Source organism: Glycine soja, chromosome 20, assembly GCF_004193775.1.
Source record: "Glycine soja cultivar W05 chromosome 20, ASM419377v2, whole genome shotgun sequence".
NCBI lineage: Eukaryota > Viridiplantae > Streptophyta > Magnoliopsida > Fabales > Fabaceae > Glycine > Glycine soja.
The window spans coordinates 44053645-44079433 of record NC_041021.1 but is presented as its reverse complement, the minus strand read 5'-3'; the positions used below and the strand labels follow the sequence as shown (position 1 = coordinate 44079433).

The window sequence follows — 25789 nt, the reverse complement described above, 5'->3', positions numbered from 1 at the left end:
TTAGGTTTGACTGTAGTAGTATTATGTTATGGATTAAGTTAGAAACAATTTTCAAATCCAGATGAAAATGATATATTCCTAACTTTGCATGCATAAATATAAAAACTGAATCGAGATTATTTTTATTGTACTATTTAGGGAGTAGAGTTGAATATAGATAACCCGCTGCATCTTAAGTCTTAACGATCTTCCCCAACCCCAATCGTGGTGATACCGAGTGGTTGGGGGCAGTGGCCAAAAGCTGGATGACAGGTTGCAGAAATCGTGTTTTTGGTTTCTTTACATATAAAAAACCAAATTTGATAAGGTGGTTTAAATTGTTGCATACATTTATAATAAAAATATTCCTTTGATGCATGTGAACACCTAATTTCATCTTTCATTTTGCTTATATTTATTTGTCTTATTTGTTTTTGTTTTAAAAAATAAAATTTAAAAGAGGGACATTTAAATAATGTTAAGATAAACAAATAATAATAAAATAAAAAAGAAAAGAAAAGAAAAGGCGAAAAAAATAGAGGTCTAAAAAAAGTGGTTCATTTTTCAAGAATATTACTACGTATTTTTTGTATGAAAAGAAAATGCAATGATCATACGCGTCAAATTATTAAAAAGAGCCATTTTATTCTAATTCTTGGTCAAGCGTCTATTTTAACCATTCAATTCTAATTCGTCATTTTCTGTGTAACTTTCCTTCATTTAACTGTTCAGTTCTAATTTGTCACATTGTTCTTCATTTTTAGCTAAGGATAAGAGTTCCGCCAAAAAAAGCTAAGGTTAAGAGTCATTTTATCTACGTCTATATCGTTGCCTTTTTCCTCCCGTACATTCTCCTTTTTCATTCACTCGTCAACATGTTTATCACATGCCTTCATCCATTATCTTCAACAATAAGTCCCAGCATTCCTTGCATTTGAATTACCATGATCCTTTAATCATATCAACACACCATTATTCTTCCTTCTTCATTCAAATCATGACAATTGTAAACAAACTCCATGCTCACACCCCTGCCCTTACAACTGCACAAAAAACAGACTAGTCACCAGCCATCGATTGAGAACAAAATTCTTTCATGCATCATCCATCCTTGAGATAAAGTGTGGAACAAAGGTGTGTGAAGTTTGCACCTTCAAGCTATTTGAGTTTAATTTTGATATTCCGTGGGTGTAAAAAGCTTTGCTCTGTGTACTAATTAGAAATGACCCTATAAATATAATTTTAAAAAAAATTGTATACTTTTTATACCTTACAAATAGTTTTTCATTTAAGTTTCTACACATGGACTGTATGTCAAGGAGAAATAAATCATTTATATTACAAGTCATTTTGATACATGCATAACAGATCAACTAACTGGTTATACGATGAAGATGAAGACCAATGTACTAGTTATTCTAGTCGTCACTGGTCTTCTGTTAAGGCAGTTTAGTTCACCGATCAATCACCATCCTCGAAAGACATGAAATTTGACCATTAGAATGATTGTATTTTACATAACCTGTTTTCCCACCGCATTGCAGAGATGAACAGCTCACAAATACATACAATGTAGAATGGAATTTTATTTGGAATATCAATGCACAACAGAAAAAGGATCGTGTCACTCCAGCAGGGTAGACAATCAGACACAGTGGCGAGACTTGTTTACTCCTGAATCTGAACAGGCTCAAAACCCCTCTGGATAGAAGCCTTCACAGCATCCAATACCAGCTGTGTTTTCCTAGTAATTGTTGGCCACTTCTTGTCAGGCTTAGAGTTTTTGAATTTGATTTCTGCGACCAACCGGGCAAATTCTCTAATCAAAAGAGCCTCCTGAGGGAGATCAGTGGTTACTGTATGCTTACTTGGCTGTTTATCCCACCCTGTGACAAGATCATTAAAGCCGGTTTCTGTACCAGCCAAAAACGATGCCTCCTTCTCATGATAAGGGATAACAAAATCATGCACGTGAAGAGTTCCTCTTGTGCCAATAGCTGTTATGTCCATTGTCAAGTTTGCCAAGAAGGAGCAATGGAAGGTTGCTACTTTCCCATCTTCCCAGTATAGAGATGCCCCACAGTCCAATATCACCCCATCTTTGTTAAGTACAGGTTCATATGAAGCAACTACTGTTTTAGGCAATTCGTAGTTGGCAGCCAACAGGATTGCCCTAATACAATACCATCCTGCATCACCCAGAGAACCAAGAGCATCAAGATCCGACTTCACGCGAATGTTGGTGTTTAGATAATCAGGATCGGCTGCAAATGTAAAGCAGGTGCGAACCTGTACAACCCAGAACACAACACCGCTCATCAATAAACACCATCATAAAATCAATCTTTGAAAACATATATACCTTCCTCTGTGGAATGAATGCCCTTTGAGTTATTTATTCAGCAGCTCCTTTTAGAAGTTAGGCCAAGCAAATATGGCAATCAAAATACTCAATGAACTCTTGCATTGCAACTGCAGCTAAAAACTTTAATGAATCCCAATTTATATTAATCAAGAACCTCCAAACTGGACAATAAATAAATGGCACAAGGACCCCATTTGTTCAACAGTACGCAAGTCTCATCACAATTGTCGTGTAAAAAAAACTATTCCAAAATAATTGTCATTTTAACTTATATCCCTTGTAATATTAAGATTAAGGGTAGACAACAAAATCTAAAAATAAATTATCGATGATATAAGATTAGTTTTAAAAAATTATTATTCTCTTTCATCTATTTTGTTTTTTTCTTGGTAATGTGTAAAATATCCGGGAACGACAATTATTTCGGACCGGAGGAAATAATAGCTTTTAGCTCGGGTGCCTTTTGTAAGCGAAATTTGGAATGTGTCTTCGGTTGATAAAAGTATGAAACATTTAAACCAATCAAAATTGAAGTTTCGTTTCCATAATGCGCATAATAAAGATTACGTTAAATATTAACATGAATTATGAAGTCAAACTCTAATTCTGATTAGAAACGACACAAGAAGTAGCTAAGGATCTGCATGATTTATGAAATAGTATTTAAAAGGATTTTCTTTACTTTCTCTTAAATAATAACCATGCTTTTCACAGCATTCCCCAACCAAACAATGCCTTAACTATGATAGATACTTGTATTCTAAGGACTTCATTATTCAGTCTCCCATTCACTCTTTGAATCATCAAAACTTTCATTCTTAATGAATTCATTTGAGAATCCAAGACTCCCTCCCTAAGTTCCATTTTTTATTATCGAACATCATTACTCAGTAGGATTATGTGATTAACATTTATCAGTTAAGTAGTTAACACAAATGACAAAGTTTCTAGCCATTTTTTAATCAGCAACAGTTTTAAAATAAAGTTGAAGTGAAGAAAATGTAGGATAAAAGACTAAAGTCCAAGAGCATTTGCAAGCTGCATTGCGATAAGAAAAGCAGAATGGAATAAATACCGATTTGAGGTTACCAAAACGTTGAGCATCGTTGAGGAAATGGGCCATGGCAGCAGTCCTTGGGTTATGGACCCACATGGTGTTATCCATGAACTGCACCCCACTGGATTCACAGGCCTCGAGAATGCGGTCGAACTGGGCCACGTCGAGCGCGACGGGCTTTTCCAGAAGCAAGTGTTTCTTGTTCTGGGCCGCGAGCACGGCCCAGTGAAGATGGAGGCTGGTGGGGAGTGGCATGTAGACGGCGTCCACGTCGGGGTCCTCCAGAAGGGACTCGTAGGAGCCGTACACTTTGGCTGAGAGAGGGAAGCCGTTGGCGGCGGCGAATGCGGCTGCCTTGTCGTGAGAGCGGCTCGCCACGGCGCAGAGGGCGGCGTTGGGGGCGAGCGTGATGGCGCGGGAGACCTTCCGGGCTATGTCGGCGCACCCAACCACGCCGATTTGGATCAGGGTTTCCGCCATTTAGGGACAATGATGTAAGAGTGAGTGGTATGATAAAGTTAGTAGTGGCTACATTTAAAATGTGTCAAGGTAGGTGTGAGTGTCATCATTGTCCTAAAGAGAAAAAATATATATTAAAAACTGGTGCAATAATGGTCAACTTGCCTATGAAGGTTTTGTAACTAGATTTTGTACGCATGCACAGATTATTTTTTTTAATATTATTATGAATATAAATATTTTATAGAAAAAAATAATATCATCATGTGTTGTAGAATAAATCAAGTTGGACAATAAATTAAATTTATTAAATTAAAAAAAAAACTAAATCAAATTTATTCAAAAACTATTATGTTCACGAACATATTTATTTATAATACAAATGTTTGTTGTCTTTTATAAGATCAATTTTTAAAATTCATATATATATTTTTTTTTGTAAAAAATATAATAAAATATGTTCAAGAGATTAAAAATATAAAGTTGATACAATCTCTTTATTAAACAGGGAAAGAAATGTCTAAAAAAGTATAAGATAGAAGCATAAAAAAAGTATAATTATAGATATGTATTATAATTATTAATGTGATTCTAAATAAATTGTTTATTCATGTGAATTAAGTAAAAAAATTCTTACTTACTCCTATAAAGAAAGAAAATTCTTCATGTGTTATATTTTATAAATAATTATATTATATTATTACAACAATAATTAAAAATATAAAAAATTATAATATAGTATTTTTTTTTCTTTCTAGAAAATTAAATTTTAAGACGATATAAAAAAATTAGATAACAAAAAAGCTAATAATGTTTGTTTAACCTGATTTAAATAAGAAGTAAAGAACTAATTTCCAAAATTTATTTTTTTACTCTATTTTTTCATAGGGAAATTAATGATCATAATTTTATTGATTTAAATTAAATTTTTGTTTTTTAATTAAATATATATTAATTAGATTAAATAAATTTTAATTTTAATAAAAAGAATCTTTATAAAAAAAATTTAACTCCATGAATTGAGTATAAATTATCCTACTTCTTCTCATAAAATAGTGCATCCCCATGAGTTATATTTATTATATTTTTAAAAAATTATAAATTTCACGTCATATCTCCATAGAATTATTCATCTCTATTTTAAATAATATAAATGATTAATAAATTATTGTGAAGTAAAATTACATTTTCTTGCTTTATATTTTATCTTTAACAAAAACTATAAATTTCACGTCATACTTTATATATAATAATTTCTATCTTAATAAATAAATAATTTTAACATAATTTTGTTTTTTCTAACTGATAAAAAAATATATAATTTCTATCATTACTAAAAAATAGTTCCTTCAAAGTTAAATTCACTATAGATTTTCTTACTTGATTTAAAAAAATCTATCTTCATAATTTATATTTTAAATTTAATTTATATTTTTTTGAATAATAACAAAAACATATAAATTTTAACTTTAGTAAAACAAAATTTACTCCCTACAAATTAAGTATAGATTTTTAAATATATAATTTCTATCTTTACTAAAAAAAAATTCTTTCCATAAATTTAAGTATAGATTTTCTTATTTACTTTTAAAAAATAATCTTCATATTTTATTTTTTAAATATAATTTCTATTTTTCTAACTAATAACAAAAATATGTACTTTTTATCTTTAGTAAATAAAAAAGTTTTCTCCAGGTAAATTAAGTATAGTTTTTTGTTATTTTCTTTAAAAAATGATCTTCATATTTTATATTTTATACATAACTTTTATCTTTAGGAAAAAAATTTCTTCCCCTAAATTAAGTAAATTTTTTTACTTGCTTCAAAAAATAATTTTTATATTTTATTTTTTGTTTTTTCAATGTCATTACTATCTTTATGAAAAAAAGTTCCTCCATACAAATTAAATATAAATTTTTTTATTTTCTTTAAAAAATCATTTTTGCATTTTTTTATATATATCTGACATATTAAGTATTGATATTCTTAATTGTTTTTAAAAAATCATTTTTAAATTTTATATTTATTTTCTATCTTTAGTAAAAAGAAAAGTTATTCCCCTTAAATTAAATATAAATTTTGTTATTTACTTTAAAAATTATCTTTCGGATAGTATTTAAATTCAATCTTTTACATAAATAATTATCGACCAAATTTTACTTACTCCGATCAAACTACAAATTAGTTAATGAATTAGCAAATTAAGACCATTAAAAATCATTTTCATATTTTATATTTAAATTATAATTTCATTGATTTAAATTAGTTTTTGTTTTGTAATTAAATATATTAATTAGTTTTAATAAATTTTAATTTTAATAAAAAAAGTTCATCTCCATGAATTGAGTATAACATGAAGCACAACCAATTCAAGAATACACTCAGACCCACAACATTTCAAGAAATTGATGTCATTGTCAAATAAACATGAATCTATCCTTCCACCTGCAAATCAGTTCCGAGCTTAACATCCAACAAAACCAAAGACATTTATTACAAAATGCTACTCACCCCTTTCATTTAACTTAAAAATGAAGTAGCATCATATGAATGATATCAGTAAAAATACTTTTAGACAAATTCCAAGCGCCACTTTCAATTAGATCTTGAATCATAAGGATCAAATGTTATCCACCCTTTTTCATTTAAATGACAAAAAAAAAGTAGCATCATGTGAATGAAACAAAGTATAGTAAAATAATGTATGTTATGAAAAACAAAAAGTTTGAGTTTAATGCTTTCACCCAATTCATTAAACCTTACAACACTTCCTTTGTGATCCTTTGCATGGTTCCTCCTCCATGATCAGTGCCCCGACATCATCTAGGATGAGCAAGAATTTCACATTTTCCTACACAGTATAATGTGGCTATCGAATCCCTAAACAAAGTAAGGACAAATTTTGTTTAACCATCATTAGTATGAACCATTCTAAACTTCATTCTTAAGTAACTAAATGTAGAGGACAAAAGAATACATATGGGTCAAGTAGGGAACAAAAGACATATCCAAGGAGGTGATTAATATAATGTCACAAGCCAAATGAAAGAAAACTCGCTTGCACTTGAAGCTGAAGTTGCTTTAAATATTCTATGGCCTCATCTAGCATTGAAGCTTTGTCTCTCTATTGAAAACAAACACAAAGGAACCATCAAGAAAAAATAATTTTAAAAAAAAGAGAATAGTAGTATTTTGTAAGATTAATCAACTTAATGAAGAGGCAAATGATTATAAATATATGTAGAGATATAGTACCTCGTTGGAATTTGGAATTAAATTCTGCATGGCTTTCATTTTTTTGTTAATCCTACTCATAAAATTGAAAGATAAAAACAAAATCTTTTCAGACAAATTATGGAACTTTGTAGCTCTACTCCTCTTTGACGAAGATGGTGGTGGTGGGACAGGTTTCGATGCCTCCACACTCTTTTATAAAAAAAAACTAAAAAAGAAACTTCCACTCACTAATAGAGAAAAGAGCCATCCAAAATGCAATTTTTGAATTTCCAAAAGCTCTACCCAACTATATCTTATAAGTTTCCTTAAAACTTTGAAGCCAAAATCATATAAACTATTAGCAATGAACCTAAGAAGCCTGTGCTTGATCCCGTCCTCAATAATGTCATCCCATTGTTGAAAGTGTTAAAATTTTAAAGAATTCTTATAAAATATCAATAGAATCATCATAAATACATTAAATTAGATTATCAAGAAGAGTTTTAAGAATTTTTAGATTCATAATGATTGATCAAACAAACGCAGTGAAACCTCAATCTGTAGGTGATTTTTTATCTATATACTTATTTTAAAATTTGTTAAAAAAACTATACGTGACAGATACAATATACCGAGAGTCATAATCTTCTTATAATATATTAATCTATTAACATTTTCATTATATTTTAATGAACTAACACTCACTAAATTTAATCACCTAAAATAAAAATAAAACTCATGATAAATTATTAATATAATTTTCTTATAATACTAGTACATATTAATTACTGAAACAGGAAATTTCAACGCTCCCTTTTTATCATCCATGTTGAAGTACCCGGCCTTCACCATCCTCTTCATCTCCACATTCCTGCCGTTGTACAAATCGTCAATCTCCTCGTTCGTATCGTGAGTATCCTCGAAGTCAGACTCGAAGTCTCGGATGTCGTTGTCATCGGTGTCCTCATGCTTCCTCGGCAACTTCTGCTTCAGAATCGCATCCATGATCAACGGGAGCACCTACTCATCGCCTTGAAGTAGTTCTCGATCTGCGCTTTCAGGTATGCCAAGGGAAATTGAACGGCAATGGTGTAAAACAACGTCGTTAGAATGAGAAGAAAGAGATAAATTGATATAACTTTGTTGTCCACGTCGTCGATTTGGGGAACAGAGAGATGAGAATGCAAAAGAGGAAGAAAAATGAGAAATAGTCTACAGAGTTGTGGCATTCAGATTCAGATTCAAATTCAAATTTCAAAAACCTAAACTCTGTAGCCAAAATTTCAGGATTGTGGCAAAATCTCGTGTTCCTGCATGTTGTTTTCTGCTACTTGCTTTTTTTGGTTTCACCCATTCCAAATGAACCGGATTGATGCTTCTCATTGGTTAGTTCAACGAATTCCCCAGAATGGGTGTATAGTTTGTAATTAGTGTTTTTGCGTCAGATGACTGAGGAAGCGACACGTAAAGTGAGTTCCATTATTATAATTATAGACACTATAAAAGAATAACAAAACAAAAACAATTGTTACATACCAAAAAAATTATACCGAGTGATTAATATATTAAAATTGATTCTGAAAGAAATTTTGAGATATAAATTTATTTGATATGTTTGATATTAAATATGCACATAATGCAATGATTATTACAAAAAAATGATACAATGATTATAGCATCCTTAAAAAAATTGATTATCACAGTCTGGAGTAGATTGAATTGTTGAGAGATATTATACGTTCTCATCGTCACTAACCACACAACATTGGAAGGCTCATCACCAAAAGAAATATGTTTGTAGAAGATGGATATGCAACTCCTCCATTCAGCAATTTATCTTTTTATTTCAACTAATTGGATGACTCGATGTACAGATTAATTGTTAAATTAATTGACTAATTGGTGTGAAAGTATTCTTAAATATATAACATAAATTTTCAAACTGTGAATTGTATTTTGAATTTTGACAACAAATAAAAATGAAATAAAAACAAAAATTACTCCTAAATTTAAATTGCAAAACAAACAATAGACAATTATATACAAATAAAAACATGAAGTGTTCCCAAGTTTAAGATTAAAATTCATCATTTGTTCTAGTCCATACATAGAATTTTAACAAAATAATTTATCAATAGATCAAATTCAAAACTTGAGATTCTCAAGTGTTATAATCTCACTGTTAATTCTTCTAAATATTCATTTTACAATATTAATAACACTTGTTACATCTCATCTAACGAAAATGTAACCCAAGAGGATCCATTCTCATAATTTATATACTATATTTTCTATAAATATTTTTTTATTCATAAAAATTAAAGATATATATTGAAAATTTATAAAAAACTTACACCCCTTACTTATATATCACGTTGTAAACATTTACTTTTATATGAATACACTTAATTAATACATTTAAGTAAAATTGTACCTGCTTATGACGTGTGTGTATATATATATATATATATATTAAGAAATAAAAATATATTAATTTAAAAAATACAAAATATCATATTTATTTTAAAAGAGTCGTTCTTTTATTAGTTATTCGATTTTGAATATTTATATATTAAGTAATTTAAAAAACACAAAATATCATTATTTTACACTAGCTATTAGTGTATATTTTTTTTCTTTTTATATATAAAGTTAACTCTTTACAAGAAAGCTATGTTAATAATATACACTAAAATAATGGCAATTATAAAATTTGTGATTTTCATAAATTTTAACTATTTTCTGTAAAAAAAACCATTAGTTGAAGTTTTTTTTTTTTAACAACAACTTCAACTAATAGTAAAGAAAGTGCTAGGAAGAGAGTGCTAGAAAAACAAAAAAAAAATGTTGTTAAGATTCATCTTCTAGCAATTAGGACCACAAAAATATCTTTTTATATAAAACACTAAAGGTAGTTTGTTAAAAAAAAAAAAAAACCTTTTTTTTAAGGGTAAATTTAGACCTTTATTTTTTTCCTTCAAAAAATAGAGTAAAAATAAAGCATGAGAGATGAACACGTGGCTTAAAAAATCAGAACTATAAATTAGTGGATTTACCTTTAATACGTTCTACTGCTCTAGCGAGGTACAATGGCAACGCAATCTTATCTTCTGAATCTAAACACTTTTCGTGTTCATGCGGGAATCAGTGGTAAGTATTCAACTCTCCTATGCTTTCCGTTCTATCAAAGTCCGCTTCACACTTGTTGTTTCAATTTTCCAATCTTGTAGGACGGCAATGCAAACCTTCAATATTCAAACCAAGCAATTTTGGCTTTAGGGTCTGGGTAAGCGTTACTATCTGCAAATTTCTCGTGGGAGTGCTTCTATTAGCTAAGTTTGGTATACCCATTTGAGAATTTTCTGCCTTTGTTGTTTCAGTTCATGTTCATATTTGCTTTTCTGTCTAGAATTTCGAAATGGGTTAATGATTATAAATAAATAAATAAGTTCTTCTTTTTGTTTAATTACTTTGAAATGTTGAATTTACTGTGCACCGATATAGTGTCTATTGTGAACAAATAAGTATGTTTAAGTATTTAACTGTTTGTTTTTCTTTATTTCTGCATAGTAACCGAATAGATAAAACAATATTTGGCTTCAACTGATGACTAGACTGAGCAAAAACCATTTTTTTGTTGATACATTGAAGTGCAAGCACGAGAGATAAGGAGAGAAATATGTGGGTAAGTGAGTGGAGGATGAAACCTACACCATCATCATGAACCACATCCTAATCTTAGAGACTGGAACGGTCCAATAGTGCCAGAAGCTTGTGGGGTGAGCTAACCTCCTTTAAGATGGATTTGTGGTGCAATTATGGGATGATTTAAGTAGGAAGGACCTGAAAAATAAGGGGAAGATAATATTTGATGTGGATATCCCATGGATAGTGTTTTCAGATTATAGCTTATACAGCATGTTAGCACAAATATAGTTCAAATGGCTGAAATATTTTACTCCTTAGAATTCATTCATTATATTATTACTAATTTAAGGATACTGGTGACAAATATGCAATTTGTCATGGAACCATCATTCCTTCCCTTATTATTGATATATTTTAAAGAGTTTGGAAGAAAAAAAATTGAAATTGTGCTATGTTATCTTGTTATTACTTTGAAAATGTGCATGCTCTTTTGATAAAATGCCCAAGTAAAGTGAAGAATTTGATTTACAGTTCAAAGGACAAGATTGAAACATATATTTGATGCTCTACTAACATAAGAGTATTTCCAAAATCTGGTCATAATTATTTAATAATCACAACTGAGATTGGTTTTCTGGGGGATCACTTCTCTGATGCACATTTTTCAGGTATTTAGTTTCTTGGGTTTGGATTCAGATAATTGAAAAATATTTGGGTATCCACCTATTAGCACTCCTAATTACAGCTAATGGTGGTTTATACATTGAAGTGCAAGCACGAGAGATAAGGAGAGAAATATGTGGGTAAGTGAGTGGAGGATGAAACCTACACCATCATCATGAACCACATCCTAATCTTAGAGACTGGAACGGTCCAATAGTGCCAGAAGCTTGTGGGGTGAGCTAACCTCCTTTAAGATGGATTTGTGGTGCAATTATGGGATGATTTAAGTAGGAAGGACCTGAAAAATAAGGGGAAGATAATATTTGATGTGGATATCCCATGGATAGTGTTTTCAGATTATAGCTTATACAGCATGTTAGCACAAATATAGTTCAAATGGCTGAAATATTTTACTCCTTAGAATTCATTCATTATATTATTACTAATTTAAGGATACTGGTGACAAATATGCAATTTGTCATGGAACCATCATTCCTTCCCTTATTATTGATATATTTTAAAGAGTTTGGAAGAAAAAAAATTGAAATTGTGCTATGTTATCTTGTTATTACTTTGAAAATGTGCATGCTCTTTTGATAAAATGCCCAAGTAAAGTGAAGAATTTGATTTACAGTTCAAAGGACAAGATTGAAACATATATTTGATGCTCTACTAACATAAGAGTATTTCCAAAATCTGGTCATAATTATTTAATAATCACAACTGAGATTGGTTTTCTGGGGGATCACTTCTCTGATGCACATTTTTCAGGTATTTAGTTTCTTGGGTTTGGATTCAGATAATTGAAAAATATTTGGGTATCCACCTATTAGCACTCCTAATTACAGCTAATGGTGGTTTATACATTGAAGTGCAAGCACGAGAGATAAGGAGAGAAATATGTGGGTAAGTGAGTGGAGGATGAAACCTACACCATCATCATGAACCACATCCTAATCTTAGAGACTGGAACGGTCCAATAGTGCCAGAAGCTTGTGGGGTGAGCTAACCTCCTTTAAGATGGATTTGTGGTGCAATTATGGGATGATTTAAGTAGGAAGGACCTGAAAAATAAGGGGAAGATAATATTTGATGTGGATATCCCATGGATAGTGTTTTCAGATTATAGCTTATACAGCATGTTAGCACAAATATAGTTCAAATGGCTGAAATATTTTACTCCTTAGAATTCATTCATTATATTATTACTAATTTAAGGATACTGGTGACAAATATGCAATTTGTCATGGAACCATCATTCCTTCCCTTATTATTGATATATTTTAAAGAGTTTGGAAGAAAAAAAATTGAAATTGTGCTATGTTATCTTGTTATTACTTTGAAAATGTGCATGCTCTTTTGATAAAATGCCCAAGTAAAGTGAAGAATTTGATTTACAGTTCAAAGGACAAGATTGAAACATATATTTGATGCTCTACTAACATAAGAGTATTTCCAAAATCTGGTCATAATTATTTAATAATCACAACTGAGATTGGTTTTCTGGGGGATCACTTCTCTGATGCACATTTTTCAGGTATTTAGTTTCTTGGGTTTGGATTCAGATAATTGAAAAATATTTGGGTATCCACCTATTAGCACTCCTAATTACAGCTAATGGTGGTTTATATGGCTACTAGCTAGAGCTGAATGTTTCTCAAGATTTCAATGATTCCTTTCCCTTCGCGTGTATTTTCTTCCACACTGCAAAATACCATGTTAGCTCAGTCTAATTTGAGATTTTAATTGTTGCAGAAAAGTTCAAAGTATCACACTAAAAGAAATGTCAATGGCAATTCCGGAGTCATGCAATGTTGCTCATGCTACACAGAAGTTGGAGCTTCTGCTGGCATAACAATATCCTCACTAGTGAATGCAGCCACCACACATATATCTCTTAATTCAGATGTAGACTTGAATACTCTCAAGCTGAGCATACAAGAAACTTCACCCGCTTCCACAGATTTAATGACAAGATTGGTGCTTGCAGATCTTGACCCTGATACTGCAAAGTTGGCCATTGGATTTCTAGGTCCCTTCCTCTCAGTGTTTGGTTTTCTCTTTATATTGAGAATAGTCATGTCTTGGTACCCAAAACTCCCAGTGGGAAAATTTCCATATGTAATAGCCTATGCTCCCACTGAGCCACTTCTCATTCCTACCCGCAAAGTGATTCCTCCTCTTGCTGGTGTGGACGTTACTCCTGTAGTCTGGTTTGGATTGATCAGTTTTCTTAATGAAATATTAGTAGGTCCACAAGGATTACTAGTTCTCCTTTCCCAACAAGTCAATTAGCTTACACATTTGGAATTTGTGGATGAAATAATTTCTTTATCATCTTGTTAGATGGCATGTATACAAAATTACATCGATATATTGCATATATTAAAGGGAAAAAAGTTTTTCTCTCCTCAAACTCCTGCACCCACGTATTTGTGTGTGGGGATAAAAACTTGATGGGAGCAATCAAGGATCTTGTAATCAACACGACTCTTTTTTGGTCTATACTTCAAACCAATGCAACTTTATACGTATTATTATGGCGTCCAGATCCTCTCCAGCAAATCCCTCTACAGCATCTCTGCAGCGGCAACCAAAGTCGTTGGATTCATCTCCCGCAGCGCTGATAATAGATGTTAGCAAAATCAAACAGTTCCTCAACACAGTTTGTTTGCTTTACGTGTGATAGACAATGTCCCTCTTTCTTCCAATGATAAAAAATAATATATATATATATAGGTGTTAAATTTATTAATAATTACTTTATTTATATAAAAATAATAATTATTATATATTAAGATGGGCACTGTCTAATTTCTATCCACATTTCTAGCTAATCTCCCCTGCACATGGAAAGCAAATGAAGTAATGTACTATGCGGAGGAATTGTTTTATTTTGTCAACTTTTATTATTAGCCGTGAGATACATCCAACGGCTCAGTGTTGCTGGAGAGAGTTTTACTGAGAGGATCCGAATCCCTTATTATGAGTAAAAAGGCCAAATGGCACGCTTTGTAGTGTGTTCGGATTATAGTTAGAAATTTCTCAAACAAAGACACATTCTAATGCATCAGACTGAGAAGCAAGTATTTTGTCTCAATTAAGATTAAAGTCAGTTATGTTGAACATAATTTTCATCCAAACATACCTTACAATCTTATAGAAAGTATAGTCTAGCACATTTCAGCGTCACATGGAATAACCTATTTGATTATGTCTTTTTTTTTACTGCAACCTATTTGGTAATGTCTTGAATATACGATTTGCTCTCTTTCTTCAGAACGGAAAAGTGGGACTCATTTCGTTCAAGTAAAGTATTGCTGCTCTCTGAGTTTTCAATGATAAAACAACGCACTTGTGTGCGATTGTAGACCTGGCAATTGGTCTATACTGCATTTGCATGCTGTGACTAGTATAACATTCAGAATGGTAAGCTTAATACATTCCTTTGTTGTATGGATGGATTATAGGAAGACTTAAAGAAACGAAACAAGGGAATATTAAAGAAACGAAAATTGATACGCTGGATATTGAGTTGGATATTGTTATCTGGATTAAGTGGTATCAGCGATAAGACACAACTTAGTGCAAGAGCAATATATTCAAGCATACAGATGCTTATAATAGCTCAAATGACAAGGCAAATATATTCAGCCCACACCAAAGGATATGTCAACGGCAAAAATTTTACGTCAAAATTATTATTGTACATCTCTTCTAAATGATTTATATGCCCATCTGGAGCTCCTCAATGCTACATCAAATATTTGGACAAGGAATTAGAAAACAAATTACAAAAAGAAGCAATAGTGGTTGAAAGAATTTTGATATTCTGAAGCTAATCTACAGCAAATGCTAGTATACAAATAAGTTGATGCTATTTTTGAATTGTTGATGAGTTCCCTGTTATGAGGGCTGTATCTGATCTCGCCGAAGAGCCTGCTGGAGCTGAAGGACCTGTTGTTGCTGATCTGGTGGCAAGGAACTTAATTGCTCTGGTGTCAGATTCAATACTTGTTGCAGCAAAACAGACTCCACATCAGGTGGAAGCTGGGATGAGCAAAGAAAATAAGAATAATGATTTACATATCCAGAATGATTGGTTACGTGGATCAAACAAGATAGGGTCCATTGTGGTAAAAAGAATCAAAACAATAACATTTGAAACAGTAAAAGAAATGCAAATCTGAAACATTTAGAGGCATTATCTGGCAAAAGATGTTATGCTTCTAAATAGAAGTTGGGAGTAAACATTGGATTTTCTACAGGCTAACATATGTTTTTTATCCCTAATAACAAATTTTGTGTTTGTTTTCTGATAAATTTTTTCTTTGCATTAAGTTTCTACTAAATTAACGAATTTTGTGTTTGCTCCCTAATAAATTTGTTCATTGGTTATTAATCCTTTTTAGAGGGACTAATAACAAATGAAAAAAATTTATCAAGAAGTAAACACAAAATTTACTAATTTATCAAAGACAAAAAAATTGTTATTTTATTAGAGAACAAAAATGAAGAAAAAATTTATTAGGAAGCAAACACAATTTGGATGTTTATCAGAAATCACAAACATATTGTGGCCTTCTTTATATATATAAAATATGATATGTTTTGTACTATGCATAAAATCCCTCTCCTAACGTGGAATTCAGGTCATATAACAGATGTAAGCTCGTAACAAAGGCAGAGTTATGTGAGCATGATCCCTAAAGTACAGACATGATCAGTTATATCCAACAATCTAGTTCCATGACAATTAGTGGCCATATTGGCACGATCCCTAAAGTGCAGGCTAGTGAACTAAAGATGGTTCCGAAATCAACTACTGACATAAATATTTCTGAAATACTGAATGAAGAGACTTGGTTCATTGGCAGTGCGTATAAGGCATAAATTTATCCACTTAGTGATGATATTTCAAACTAAAGATATGAAACATTTATAGCATAACGCGAAATTCCTTGTCGGGTAAGTTCCGACCCACATGAAAGGTGTAACGATCTGGGTACTGTCTTGGAGAGAGACTCGGTGAAATAGACATGTTTGTGAAGATGCAGACTACCAGCACCTGGACAGAAGCTGGCTACATATGTCAAAGTCAAATATCCAAATCCTTAAATATCAGCAATAGTAGGCAGGGCCATCACGTTTCACTGACGTAAATCTTCATTTCAAAAGTATATTAAAAGTTTAAAACTAGTCTATCACCTTAATTCATCCACAAAGGGTATTCAATTAAGTATATCTAACCATACACATAATCTAATGTTAAATTCAGAGTTTATTTAAGAAACAGGCAATATTATGCAATTCTGAAGTTTCTTGACATCTTTTTCTTCAAAGTTATACTAGCTTTTTTAGCAACCAAATGTAAGGCTATTCAAAATACAGAATCTCGAAAGATATGACCTTACAATAATTTTTGCATCCAAATTCAAACGCTAACAATGAATCATTGAATAAATTCATAAGAAAATTGTTCACCTTAACTTCTTATCTATGAATCACCAAGTCACATACCTGAGAAGATTGTTGCTCAGAGTATTGCCCTTCCGCTTTAGGAGCTGCATGTACAGGTAATGAGCTTCTTCCAAGGATATGAGATGATCCATCGGTGACAGGCATATCCAAAATCCCTGCAGAAAGAGGGGTGCTCCTTCCCTCATCCAATTTCATAACCTTTGACGGCCGAGTAAAAGATTCTGAAGAATCACGAACCATGTTTGTTTTCTCTACTCCCAAAGGAATGTTTGATTTTGAATATGTATTAGTTCTCTTGGCCCAATTTAAATCCTCAATAACTTTAGAAGATTTATCACCTTTACTCAATAACTGAGAATTAGTTGTTGACATGGAGGGGCCAGGCTGTTTTAGTAAATAAAGTTAGATGATTTATTTTAAAACTATAAGCATATAAAAAATAGAAGCTGTAGACAGCTCAGCAGAAGTGACGAGAAAATAAGCTTCTACAGATTATCTGCTCCACAGCATCTTATGTTGAAAGCACATAGCCAATTATGCTCAACCAATAACTTGACATTTCTATGTATGGTAAATAATAGGAAAACATTATAAAATGTCAGTGATGCTTCAATAGTAGATGCTTTAGTGATTTTCTTCATCAGTAATCACCTCTTTTTTTTCTTTTGATAAACAAAGAATTTATTAAAAAAGAAAGGATAGACACTGTTGGAAAGCCACCTTAATCGCAGTCACCCCTAGCCCACCTTAGCTGTGGCCTCTAGGGATGTCAAATGAGCCAGGATCTTAAATTAAGTAATTACAGTGTGTCATAACACAAATAGTAATTCCGGGATTTTAACATAAATTAAGTAATTCCGGGATTTTAAAGTATAAACATTCTCATCTGCAGCTTTGAACAGATAAAGTGATATATCAGTCATCCTTATGGTGTGCTAAAAAGACAATTTCTTCTCTGATAGATAAGCAGAGGGAATGGAAGGCTATGCTTGGTTGATGTGTTTTTCTCCTATTGCCTAGTTTTTGTATTTTCTATTATCATGTGCTACAGACATCTACTTCCTTTCTCTAACACAAATTGCTACATCAAAATAAGAATAAGCAATAACAAAATGCATAAAACAGGAATAATCTTTCGATGGAAACAAAGGCTGGGTTAAAGCAGCATGGAGATGCAACGTGCATAAATTTTCAAGGTACCCATATATGTGCAACGTAAAAGGACTAAAAAGCACAAGCAAAACTTGGCACCTGAAAGTTGGCGTCTGGACGAACCATTTGAACATTATGTCCTACAGTTGAGTTTCCAACATGTACAGAATGCTGTAGCAAAGAGGCATGCATTTGCTGGTTTAGAGCAGTTGAAGTTGCCAGTTGAATTGGAGGCCTAACAGACAAACTTCCCAAACCTGGAGAACGTGCAGAAGGAAGCATTAAATTAGACTGCCCAGACAATGTTCCTGGCAGTACAAGATTGTTTGGATTTTGCTGAAGGGGAATCCGAGGCTGCACTGGAGGCTTTGGATGCGCAGTTAATTGACTAGGAGCCAAAGGATTATGAGGTATGGTGTTGACTTGGCCTTCTTGAGCATAAGGTGTCAAACCAGGCTGCAACTTGTCCTGCCCATGAGGAAGGCCTGACAGAGTTTGAACCAATGATGCCTGACCCAGCTGGCCTTCATTCATTGAAGACTGTGAGGTTTGATCAGAAACCAGCCTAAGGTTTGGCATTTGTAACTGCAAAAATTATTATAAAAAAATAAAATAAAAGATCTAGAAGGAATAAGCTTAAGGAACAAAAGATCTCAGTAGTCTGATATAAATTTAATGTTAATTTGATATTACATAAATCTTAAAGATCACAATTGTTTAGGATTATTGGTTGTTACTTCAGGAGATGTTATATCAGTCCTAGAGGTATCTTATTAATTTTATAATTAGGTATTTTAAAGCATGTTGTTGTTGTGGTTGTATTTTAATGCATGTCAGCAGATGGGCTTTTGTTTGTGCCTGTTTCCTTAAGTCATTTCAGTTATTTGTGCTTTATTTATTAATGGTTAATTGGTTAGTTATTAAACTTTGACCCCAAGATTTGGACTATTTGTTCCCCAAATTTTGACTAGTCCTACTATAAAATTGATGTATACAGCTGTCCATGTCATCATTTGTAGATAACTCCTACTGCCAAGACATGAAAGGTATCCAATTGCTTAAGAAAATCTATTCCCTTTCTCTTTTTTAACTTGCCCAGACATGACATTGTTTTTCACTGACAGTATTAAAAACATATGATAAAAAAATATTAGCTTATATTTGCTTCCAACTGTCCCAGAACATGCTAACTGTAATCTGCAAATTCACAGCCTTGGAAGTTGGAATTTATAGCACACATTAAATCACCTCTTAAGTCCTGGATGACAATAACTTGGCATAAAGTATAAAAGGAATGAAAATCAAGCGAAAAGGTAGCAAAACAAACCACTTGGGAAGTCACCATTCCTAGCATTATCTGAGCCTGCATATACAGCAAATTATGAACATAATGATCAGAGAAATTATCCAAATCATTGATTTCTGGCAAAATATAGATCCAAGTTCAACAACGCTGAAACAGATTTGGAGGAGAGAAGCACAAAATCCCCAACTTTGACAGAATGAGTGATCAGTTGTGCTTTGATTGTCAAAATGAAGACATAGGGTAGCACACCAAATTGAAAGATTCTAAATTGCAACCCATAAAATGAATATAGATATATTTTCTTTAGACAAGAAATTTTATGAAAGAGAATTACAAGAGTCAAGGATAAGGAATACTCCTAGAGAAAACAGAAAATACAATGAAAAAGAAAAATAGCACTTAGGCCATTAAAAAAAGCCTTCTCTCTGCATATAAGACAAACAGTAAATAAAACACCAACCCATATCCCATATAAAAGCTGGCTCTATTCTGAATCATGGTTGGTGCAGTTCAAGTATACACTATACAAAATAAAATGGCTGGCTAAGTTTTTCAACTTTAAAAAGTGGAAAGGATAATGACAAAAAAGCCACAAGGTAAGCAAATCATGTTAAAATAGAGATCGCATGCATTCAAAGCACATAACCTACAACAACCAGGGCATAACATATAATTCCAGAAGAAAGTAACCCTTGATAGCTACCATAACAGACATCTATCATGCAAACACATGTAGTATTAGAAAGAGACAAGTTTGTCATCAAAGAATGCTGTGCTTGAATAAATTCACAAAGGAATTGATACAGGAGAAAAGTACAGACCTGAAAAAGAGCCTTGGGCAACTGCGGCCTTGAAAGCAACAGCTGGCGAGCCAGTTCTTTGTTTTGAGTAGCCATTCCCTGCATCATAACAAGAACAAAAATAAGTCAAGAAAAGAAATGGTTGTCTAGGAAGGTGAACTTAGCTTTACCCAATAGTTACCTTCAGCTCAGAGATAATCTCTGTCAGCTGACTCCTGGACATTTTGGCCAGATGCAGAGTTAAAGGATCATGTGCCAATGCTGACTGACTCTGCAAACTGTTTTGATTTGACTGGATGCCAAACTGAGCACCACCTAGAGCTGCTGTCATGACAGCTGCAGCTGTTATGGCAATATGAAGACCAATAGGCTGATGCTGAACAGCTTCCCCATGGACAGCTGGGACACCAACTTGTTTCTGATGGTCTTTAATACATAAATGGAGAAAATGAAAAACACAGGATGAAAAAGATAATGCAGTGATTATATGTGTAAGAACTATGATAATTTATCAAAGCATATAAGAATAGCATGAGCATAAAGAACTGACCAACATTTGTTGTCATTCCAGGACCGCCACGACCCTGTGCCAGAAGAGAAAAAGAATCAATTTAATCTGAAATAAAACTGATATTCAGCACAAGATTCCAGTATTTTGACCTACACAAACGCACAGAAATTGGAGGGGAAATAAGAAGAAAAAATCTTTACAATGTCCTAAATGCCTTTGACATCTCCGAAATTAATGATGAATTTTAATGTATTCACATTACTTTAGTTTGAAAAGGCCTAACACCTTTGAGTGAATGTGGGTGACTTAATTTGTTTGGTCAAAAATGTAACTATAAACAAGTAAAAGATATTGATCAATGTGAGATCAATTTTTGGTTTCACAATTCACATTGATCAAATATTGTGGTTTGGAAAATTAAATCTAATTATAAAGAGTAAATTTGAATGAGAGACAATGTATGCCCAATTATTCATGACTTGAAACGGTGCATGCCAGTATGGCTGGTTTGGAGTTGGGCCTCTTTTCAGGTGATTTACTGCACTTTCTTTAAAGTAAACACAGCAAAGATTTGGGAGAATAACTAACTTGTCAGTATTCGAAGAAGTTTTGACAGTATACCTGTTCTCGATTTCTATCATTCCCTTTATCATTTTCGGCAAAATCAACGCGTAATTGCCGCCCATTAATTTCATAACCCTGAAGATTTCGTCGAGCACTCAAAGCCGTCTCTTCATCCTTGTACTCACAGAATCCATAACCTTTTGGTTTCCCAGTTTCTCTGTCAATAACTAGTCTGCAGATAAAAGAAGATGGGAATAATTCAAGTCTTCAACCAAATAAACCATTGGTCAAGAAGCAAAAGGGAGTTCCATGAAATTACAGAAAAAATCTCATAATGAAACTTATCCATTAGAACAAACTAGGCAAGCCACTTGTAGCCATAGTTATCCTGTTTGGATAAACTTCTACACAAGCACTTATAAGAGAATAAAATATGAAGGCAAAAGCCAAGTGCATAAGTTGATTTAAACTGGTGGGAGAAGCTCAATTCATTTTACCTTTTTACTTCTATAGTCTAGAACTAATCCCCTAATAACAGAGTGGAAGAAAACATGAATCGTTGTAACAAATAATAAAACCTAAAAAAATTCCTTCATAACAAAAAGAGCTTCACTTTATTAAAAGTTACCTGAATGAGACTACTGGGCCAACCTCTTGGCAGATTTCGATAAGCTGTTCCTCTGTGGCATCATACGGTATATTCCCAACTACATCAGAAACACAACAATCGTCATAATAACCCAAAAAACCAACAGCGAATCAATTTCACAATTTCCAATCTAATTGAAATAAAAAAAAACAAAAAAAAAAACATCTAAGGTTGCAATAAACATGGGGCCACGGAGATAGATAAATTAAAAAAAAAATAAGAAATTAAATATTTTATTTCGATTTCCCATTACTTCAATAACCAGAAAAGTGCGAAGAGAGAGAGAGAGTGTGGAATACCGAAAACGCAGCGATGCTGGGACTGGGAGGTGGCCATGAAATCAACAGCAGAAGAAGGTGAAGCGCTGCTCCATCTTCTTCCTCCTCAGAACCATTATTCGTCCAACGAGAGAGAAAGAAACTTATTCGCGTTTCGATTCGATCTTCTTCTCCAGCAGCGACACTGTTTGGGTTAATGAAAGGGTTTTTATTTTTGTTTTATAAACATATATTTCTGACACACCGATCTTATGATAATATATTCACACTGATCTCAAACTCGTAGATTTTAACCAGGGTGTTCGTCGGACAAGTTTTTCTTTCTTATTTTTTTGGCCTGCAATTTTAATAGGGTTAATTTTATGAATCTAACTCTAACTTGGTTAAAACTTACAAAAAATGGGCTAAAATTTGATTAACTTAACCAATTGGTTAATCATATCAATCTTTTTTTTTCTTCTTGATATAAAGTATTTATCATCAAAAATACTTCTATGTTAAATTCATAACTCAATCCGCTTACTTATTAACAAACATAAAATATTATCATTTATGTTAACTAATGTTGATTTATTATCATATATAATTAAAAAAATATAATAAAATAAATATATAATTAAAACTAAATTATGTTTTTATAATTTATCTATAATTATTAATAAAGATAATTATCTTTTTTATGTAGATATTTCTTATTCTTAAATTAATATTTAATATTTATAACTGTTTTTATTTTATTCATAAACCTTTAAAATCTAACTGTTGTCAGCTTCTCTTAAAAAAATTTATATCACTACTTTTTTTAATTGTTTTTTTCTTTTTCTTTTATAAAAATAAAGAGGGTGTGTGTGTCTTTTTTCAACTAATAATATATAAAGAGAGAAAGAATAAAATGGTTAATTTAGTTCTTGAAATTTTATTCTATCATTACATTAGTCCTTAAAATCAAGAAAAAAATTTAAATAAGTTTTTGAATTTTTTTAGGTTTCGCTTAAGACCCTAAATTAGTCGATTTTTTATTTGGATCCTTAAATATATGTTATTATTAAATTTAAGTCAATGAACTAGAGGTGAAAATGAAAAAAAAAATTAGAGATTTACATAAAACCCTAATAAGATACAAATCTAGGGTCTAATTGATCGTATATTCTTTATCCCACAAGTAAAAATCCTCTTCATTTATTTCATTACACACATATTGATGAGATGATCATTTTTATATGATAGTGAGAAAAATAATATAGACTATATGATTATAATAAATGATCACCAAAAAAATTATGTAACTTTTTTTAAAACGTTACATGACTTAGTATGTTTTAAAATTTAATTGTTTAGTTTTATTCTTTTCACCCTCAAAGGTCTCTCGCTATATAAGCTCCAATATGATATTAGAGAATTAATTCTAAACTATGAAAATAAAAAGGTAAAATCAATTGAGTTTCTTTTACAAGTTAAAATTAGTCTTAACTTTTTAATAGAAATTTTCTCATCTAACTTTGCAAAATATTGTGGTGCATAAATTGATTCTAACCCGTGAAAGAAATTTATTTCATTTTATCTTATAATTGTTTGTACCGAAGTTTATTCAAACAGGACTATTAGTCGGATTTTTTTTTTAAATAATAAAATTGTTAATTGATTTTCTGTATTTGGTTATTTGTGCTTTTGATTAAAATAAATACACGCTATTCATTTATGCAACAAATTTATTCCTTGAAAAAAAAAAGTACTCTGGACAAATAATATTATGTTTACATCCTTGACAAACAATTCTTACATTATAAAAACCAGCGTGAGTGTCACATGGAAGCGTACATTTGATTTCGTGTTAAAAGTTAAAACCAAAGGACGTGTATAAAAAATGTGTAAAAGTTAGCATTTCAGAATGTTGTTTAATTTATCAACACATAAAATATATTTTTTTATATATAAAAGTAACGCAAAACCAAACATACGGTAAATAATAATAAGCATGAAGGATTGAAATAAATTTAATATATTCCAATAGTAATATTATTTTTATATAATAGCAACAATAAGATTTAAATCTAAACATCAAAAAAGGTTTAAATCTAAGATTTTATAGAAATTATCTAAAGCTAAAACATAATAATATTTTTTTCTATGATAGTTTTATTACGCAAGACACAAACATGAATCCACAATGTTAGATTGACAAAATACTAATGCCATTTTTTTCGGACACCACGAGATACCAAGAAGATCAAAATTGCCACGCGAAAAAGGGGAAACAAAATATATCTGTAGATCTTGAAGTCTTGTGCAGAGTCCTTGAAGACGTTAATCCATCACTAATCCACTGAAAACTACCTAATTCGTTATTCATCTGCATGTGTGATTTGAACATGTATCACGTCAGAAGGATTCCTGTTGTAATGTCTGAATGAAAACATAAATGCATATTAGTGAAATACTAAAAACACATTCTCTTTGTAATATATCTGTTTAAATATACTCTTTATTATTTGTTGAAATTTATTAGAAATTGTAAAATTTTATTAAGTCTTTATTTTTCATTTAACAAGTCTCACTAATAGTATTTTTAATAAATTTTAATTAATAATAAAATATGTATTAAAAAGATTATATCAAAAAATACATTAATAGCCCTCCTCATAAATATTAACATCATATATTGAACAATTAGCTTTAGGTGTATACTACGTATGCTTTTATCATTGAATAAATTCTTGCATCAATTAGTAAGATTGGAAGTTCTAATAATGTGTATTAAATCTATAAAACTTCTTCCAGATATTAATTTGTACTCATTGAATTGCTTTATTTTGACATGAAGTACGTTTTGAAATATAACTATATATTTATCATAAATTAAATATTTATACATGTTTAATTTATCTTGACTAAATAATTGTTACAATAATATTATATGATTCAACAATAAAATTCTATATTACCAATTATTCAATGACTTAAATAAAGGACATTTTTTTAAGTAATAAATTAAGAGTATTTAGATTCACAAATATATATTTTTCTCTAACTTACAATGAACTTCCATGTGAATTATGAACTAAATTGAGCATAAAATAAGAGATAAAGTGACCAACACTACAAATTCAAGGAGTAAAATGAGAGTTTACTCCTTGAATTTCCAATTATAACATTTCTAAAATGAATGTATCACAAAACGCCTTATATTCATACTTAAATGACCGAGATTGACATCAGAGAAATGATTTATACCTAACAACGAATGCACAGGAAGTTTCTTATACAAAATAAAAAAGCATAAATAATCCATATAATTTAAATTTGAATGAGTATGATGTGTATTTAGTTGAAACCAAATATTTTTTAAAGAGTAAGAAAAAATGTATATTTGACTTCAACTAAACACACATTATACTAACTTGTAAAAAAAATAAAAATAGTTGAAGTCAAATATTTCTGTTTAAATATATGCAACCAACTTGTATAAAGCATGTGGGGCGACGAAAGCATACTTTTACAAATCTTATATTAGTTCCCCCACTCACCTACAGACTCAACAGCACGCAGAGAATGAGACAAGTAAAGAAACACGGGAAGAAATTCCTAGTAGTCAAAGTAAACTAAGATATTAAAAGGAATCACAACTAAGAATGATTTGCTTGTTATATGCTTTACAATAAGT

At 31.3% G+C, this 25789-nt stretch overlaps 3 protein-coding genes across 4 annotated transcripts; 1 reads left to right on the top strand and 2 right to left on the bottom strand.

Annotated features, from left to right (window-relative positions):
* Positions 1-1293: 1293 nt before the first annotated feature.
* Positions 1294-3881, bottom strand: LOC114403919 (uncharacterized oxidoreductase At4g09670-like). The gene is made up of 2 exons (XM_028367149.1): positions 3420-3881; positions 1294-2268 (listed from the first exon to the last, which is right to left on the bottom strand). The coding sequence occupies exons 1-2, from the start codon at positions 3879-3881 to the stop codon at positions 1648-1650; spliced, it is 1083 nt and encodes a 360-aa protein (XP_028222950.1). The 3' UTR covers positions 1294-1647.
* A 6257-nt stretch (positions 3882-10138) lies between these two features.
* LOC114401557 (protein COFACTOR ASSEMBLY OF COMPLEX C SUBUNIT B CCB3, chloroplastic-like) lies at positions 10139-13857 on the top strand. The gene is made up of 3 exons (XM_028364090.1): positions 10139-10226; positions 10307-10362; positions 13143-13857. Exons 1-3 carry the CDS (start codon positions 10166-10168, stop codon positions 13680-13682), a joined length of 657 nt encoding a protein of 218 aa, XP_028219891.1. The 5' UTR covers positions 10139-10165; the 3' UTR covers positions 13683-13857.
* A 1153-nt stretch (positions 13858-15010) lies between these two features.
* Positions 15011-22493, bottom strand: LOC114403229 (cleavage stimulating factor 64-like). Of its 2 annotated transcripts, none has more exons than XM_028366054.1 (10): positions 22150-22493; positions 21830-21908; positions 21259-21433; positions 20677-20710; positions 20308-20552; positions 20148-20225; positions 19348-19383; positions 18120-18605; positions 16908-17252; positions 15011-15437 (listed from the first exon to the last, which is right to left on the bottom strand). In XM_028366054.1, exons 1-10 carry the CDS (start codon positions 22184-22186, stop codon positions 15294-15296), a joined length of 1659 nt encoding a protein of 552 aa, XP_028221855.1. In that variant the 5' UTR covers positions 22187-22493; the 3' UTR covers positions 15011-15293. The 2 variants fall into 2 exon arrangements, with proteins under 2 accessions (XP_028221855.1, XP_028221856.1); XM_028366055.1 differs by having other exon boundaries at positions 18144-18605.
* Positions 22494-25789: the final 3296 nt, after the last annotated feature.

Excerpts from the sequence above, each read along its gene's own strand:
- LOC114403919 (XM_028367149.1), bottom strand. The coding sequence starts at position 3,881 with ATGGCGGAAACCCTGATCCAAATCGGCGTGGTTGGGTGCGCCGACATA. Across the intron at positions 2,269-3,419 it reads GTTTTGGTAACCTCAAATCG|GTTCGCACCTGCTTTACATT; the intron begins GTATTTATTCCA and ends TGGGTTGTACAG.
- LOC114401557 (XM_028364090.1), top strand. The coding sequence starts at position 10,166 with ATGGCAACGCAATCTTATCTTCTGAATCTAAACACTTTTCGTGTTCAT. Across the intron at positions 10,227-10,306 it reads TGTTCATGCGGGAATCAGTG|GACGGCAATGCAAACCTTCA; the intron begins GTAAGTATTCAA and ends CCAATCTTGTAG. Across the intron at positions 10,363-13,142 it reads ATTTTGGCTTTAGGGTCTGG|AAAAGTTCAAAGTATCACAC; the intron begins GTAAGCGTTACT and ends TAATTGTTGCAG.
- LOC114403229 (XM_028366054.1), bottom strand. The coding sequence starts at position 22,186 with ATGGCCACCTCCCAGTCCCAGCATCGCTGCGTTTTCG. Across the intron at positions 19,384-20,147 it reads TGCCCAAGGCTCTTTTTCAG|GCTCAGATAATGCTAGGAAT; the intron begins GTCTGTACTTTT and ends CTGTATATGCAG. Across the intron at positions 15,438-16,907 it reads CTGAGCAACAATCTTCTCAG|CTTCCACCTGATGTGGAGTC; the intron begins GTATGTGACTTG and ends TGCTCATCCCAG.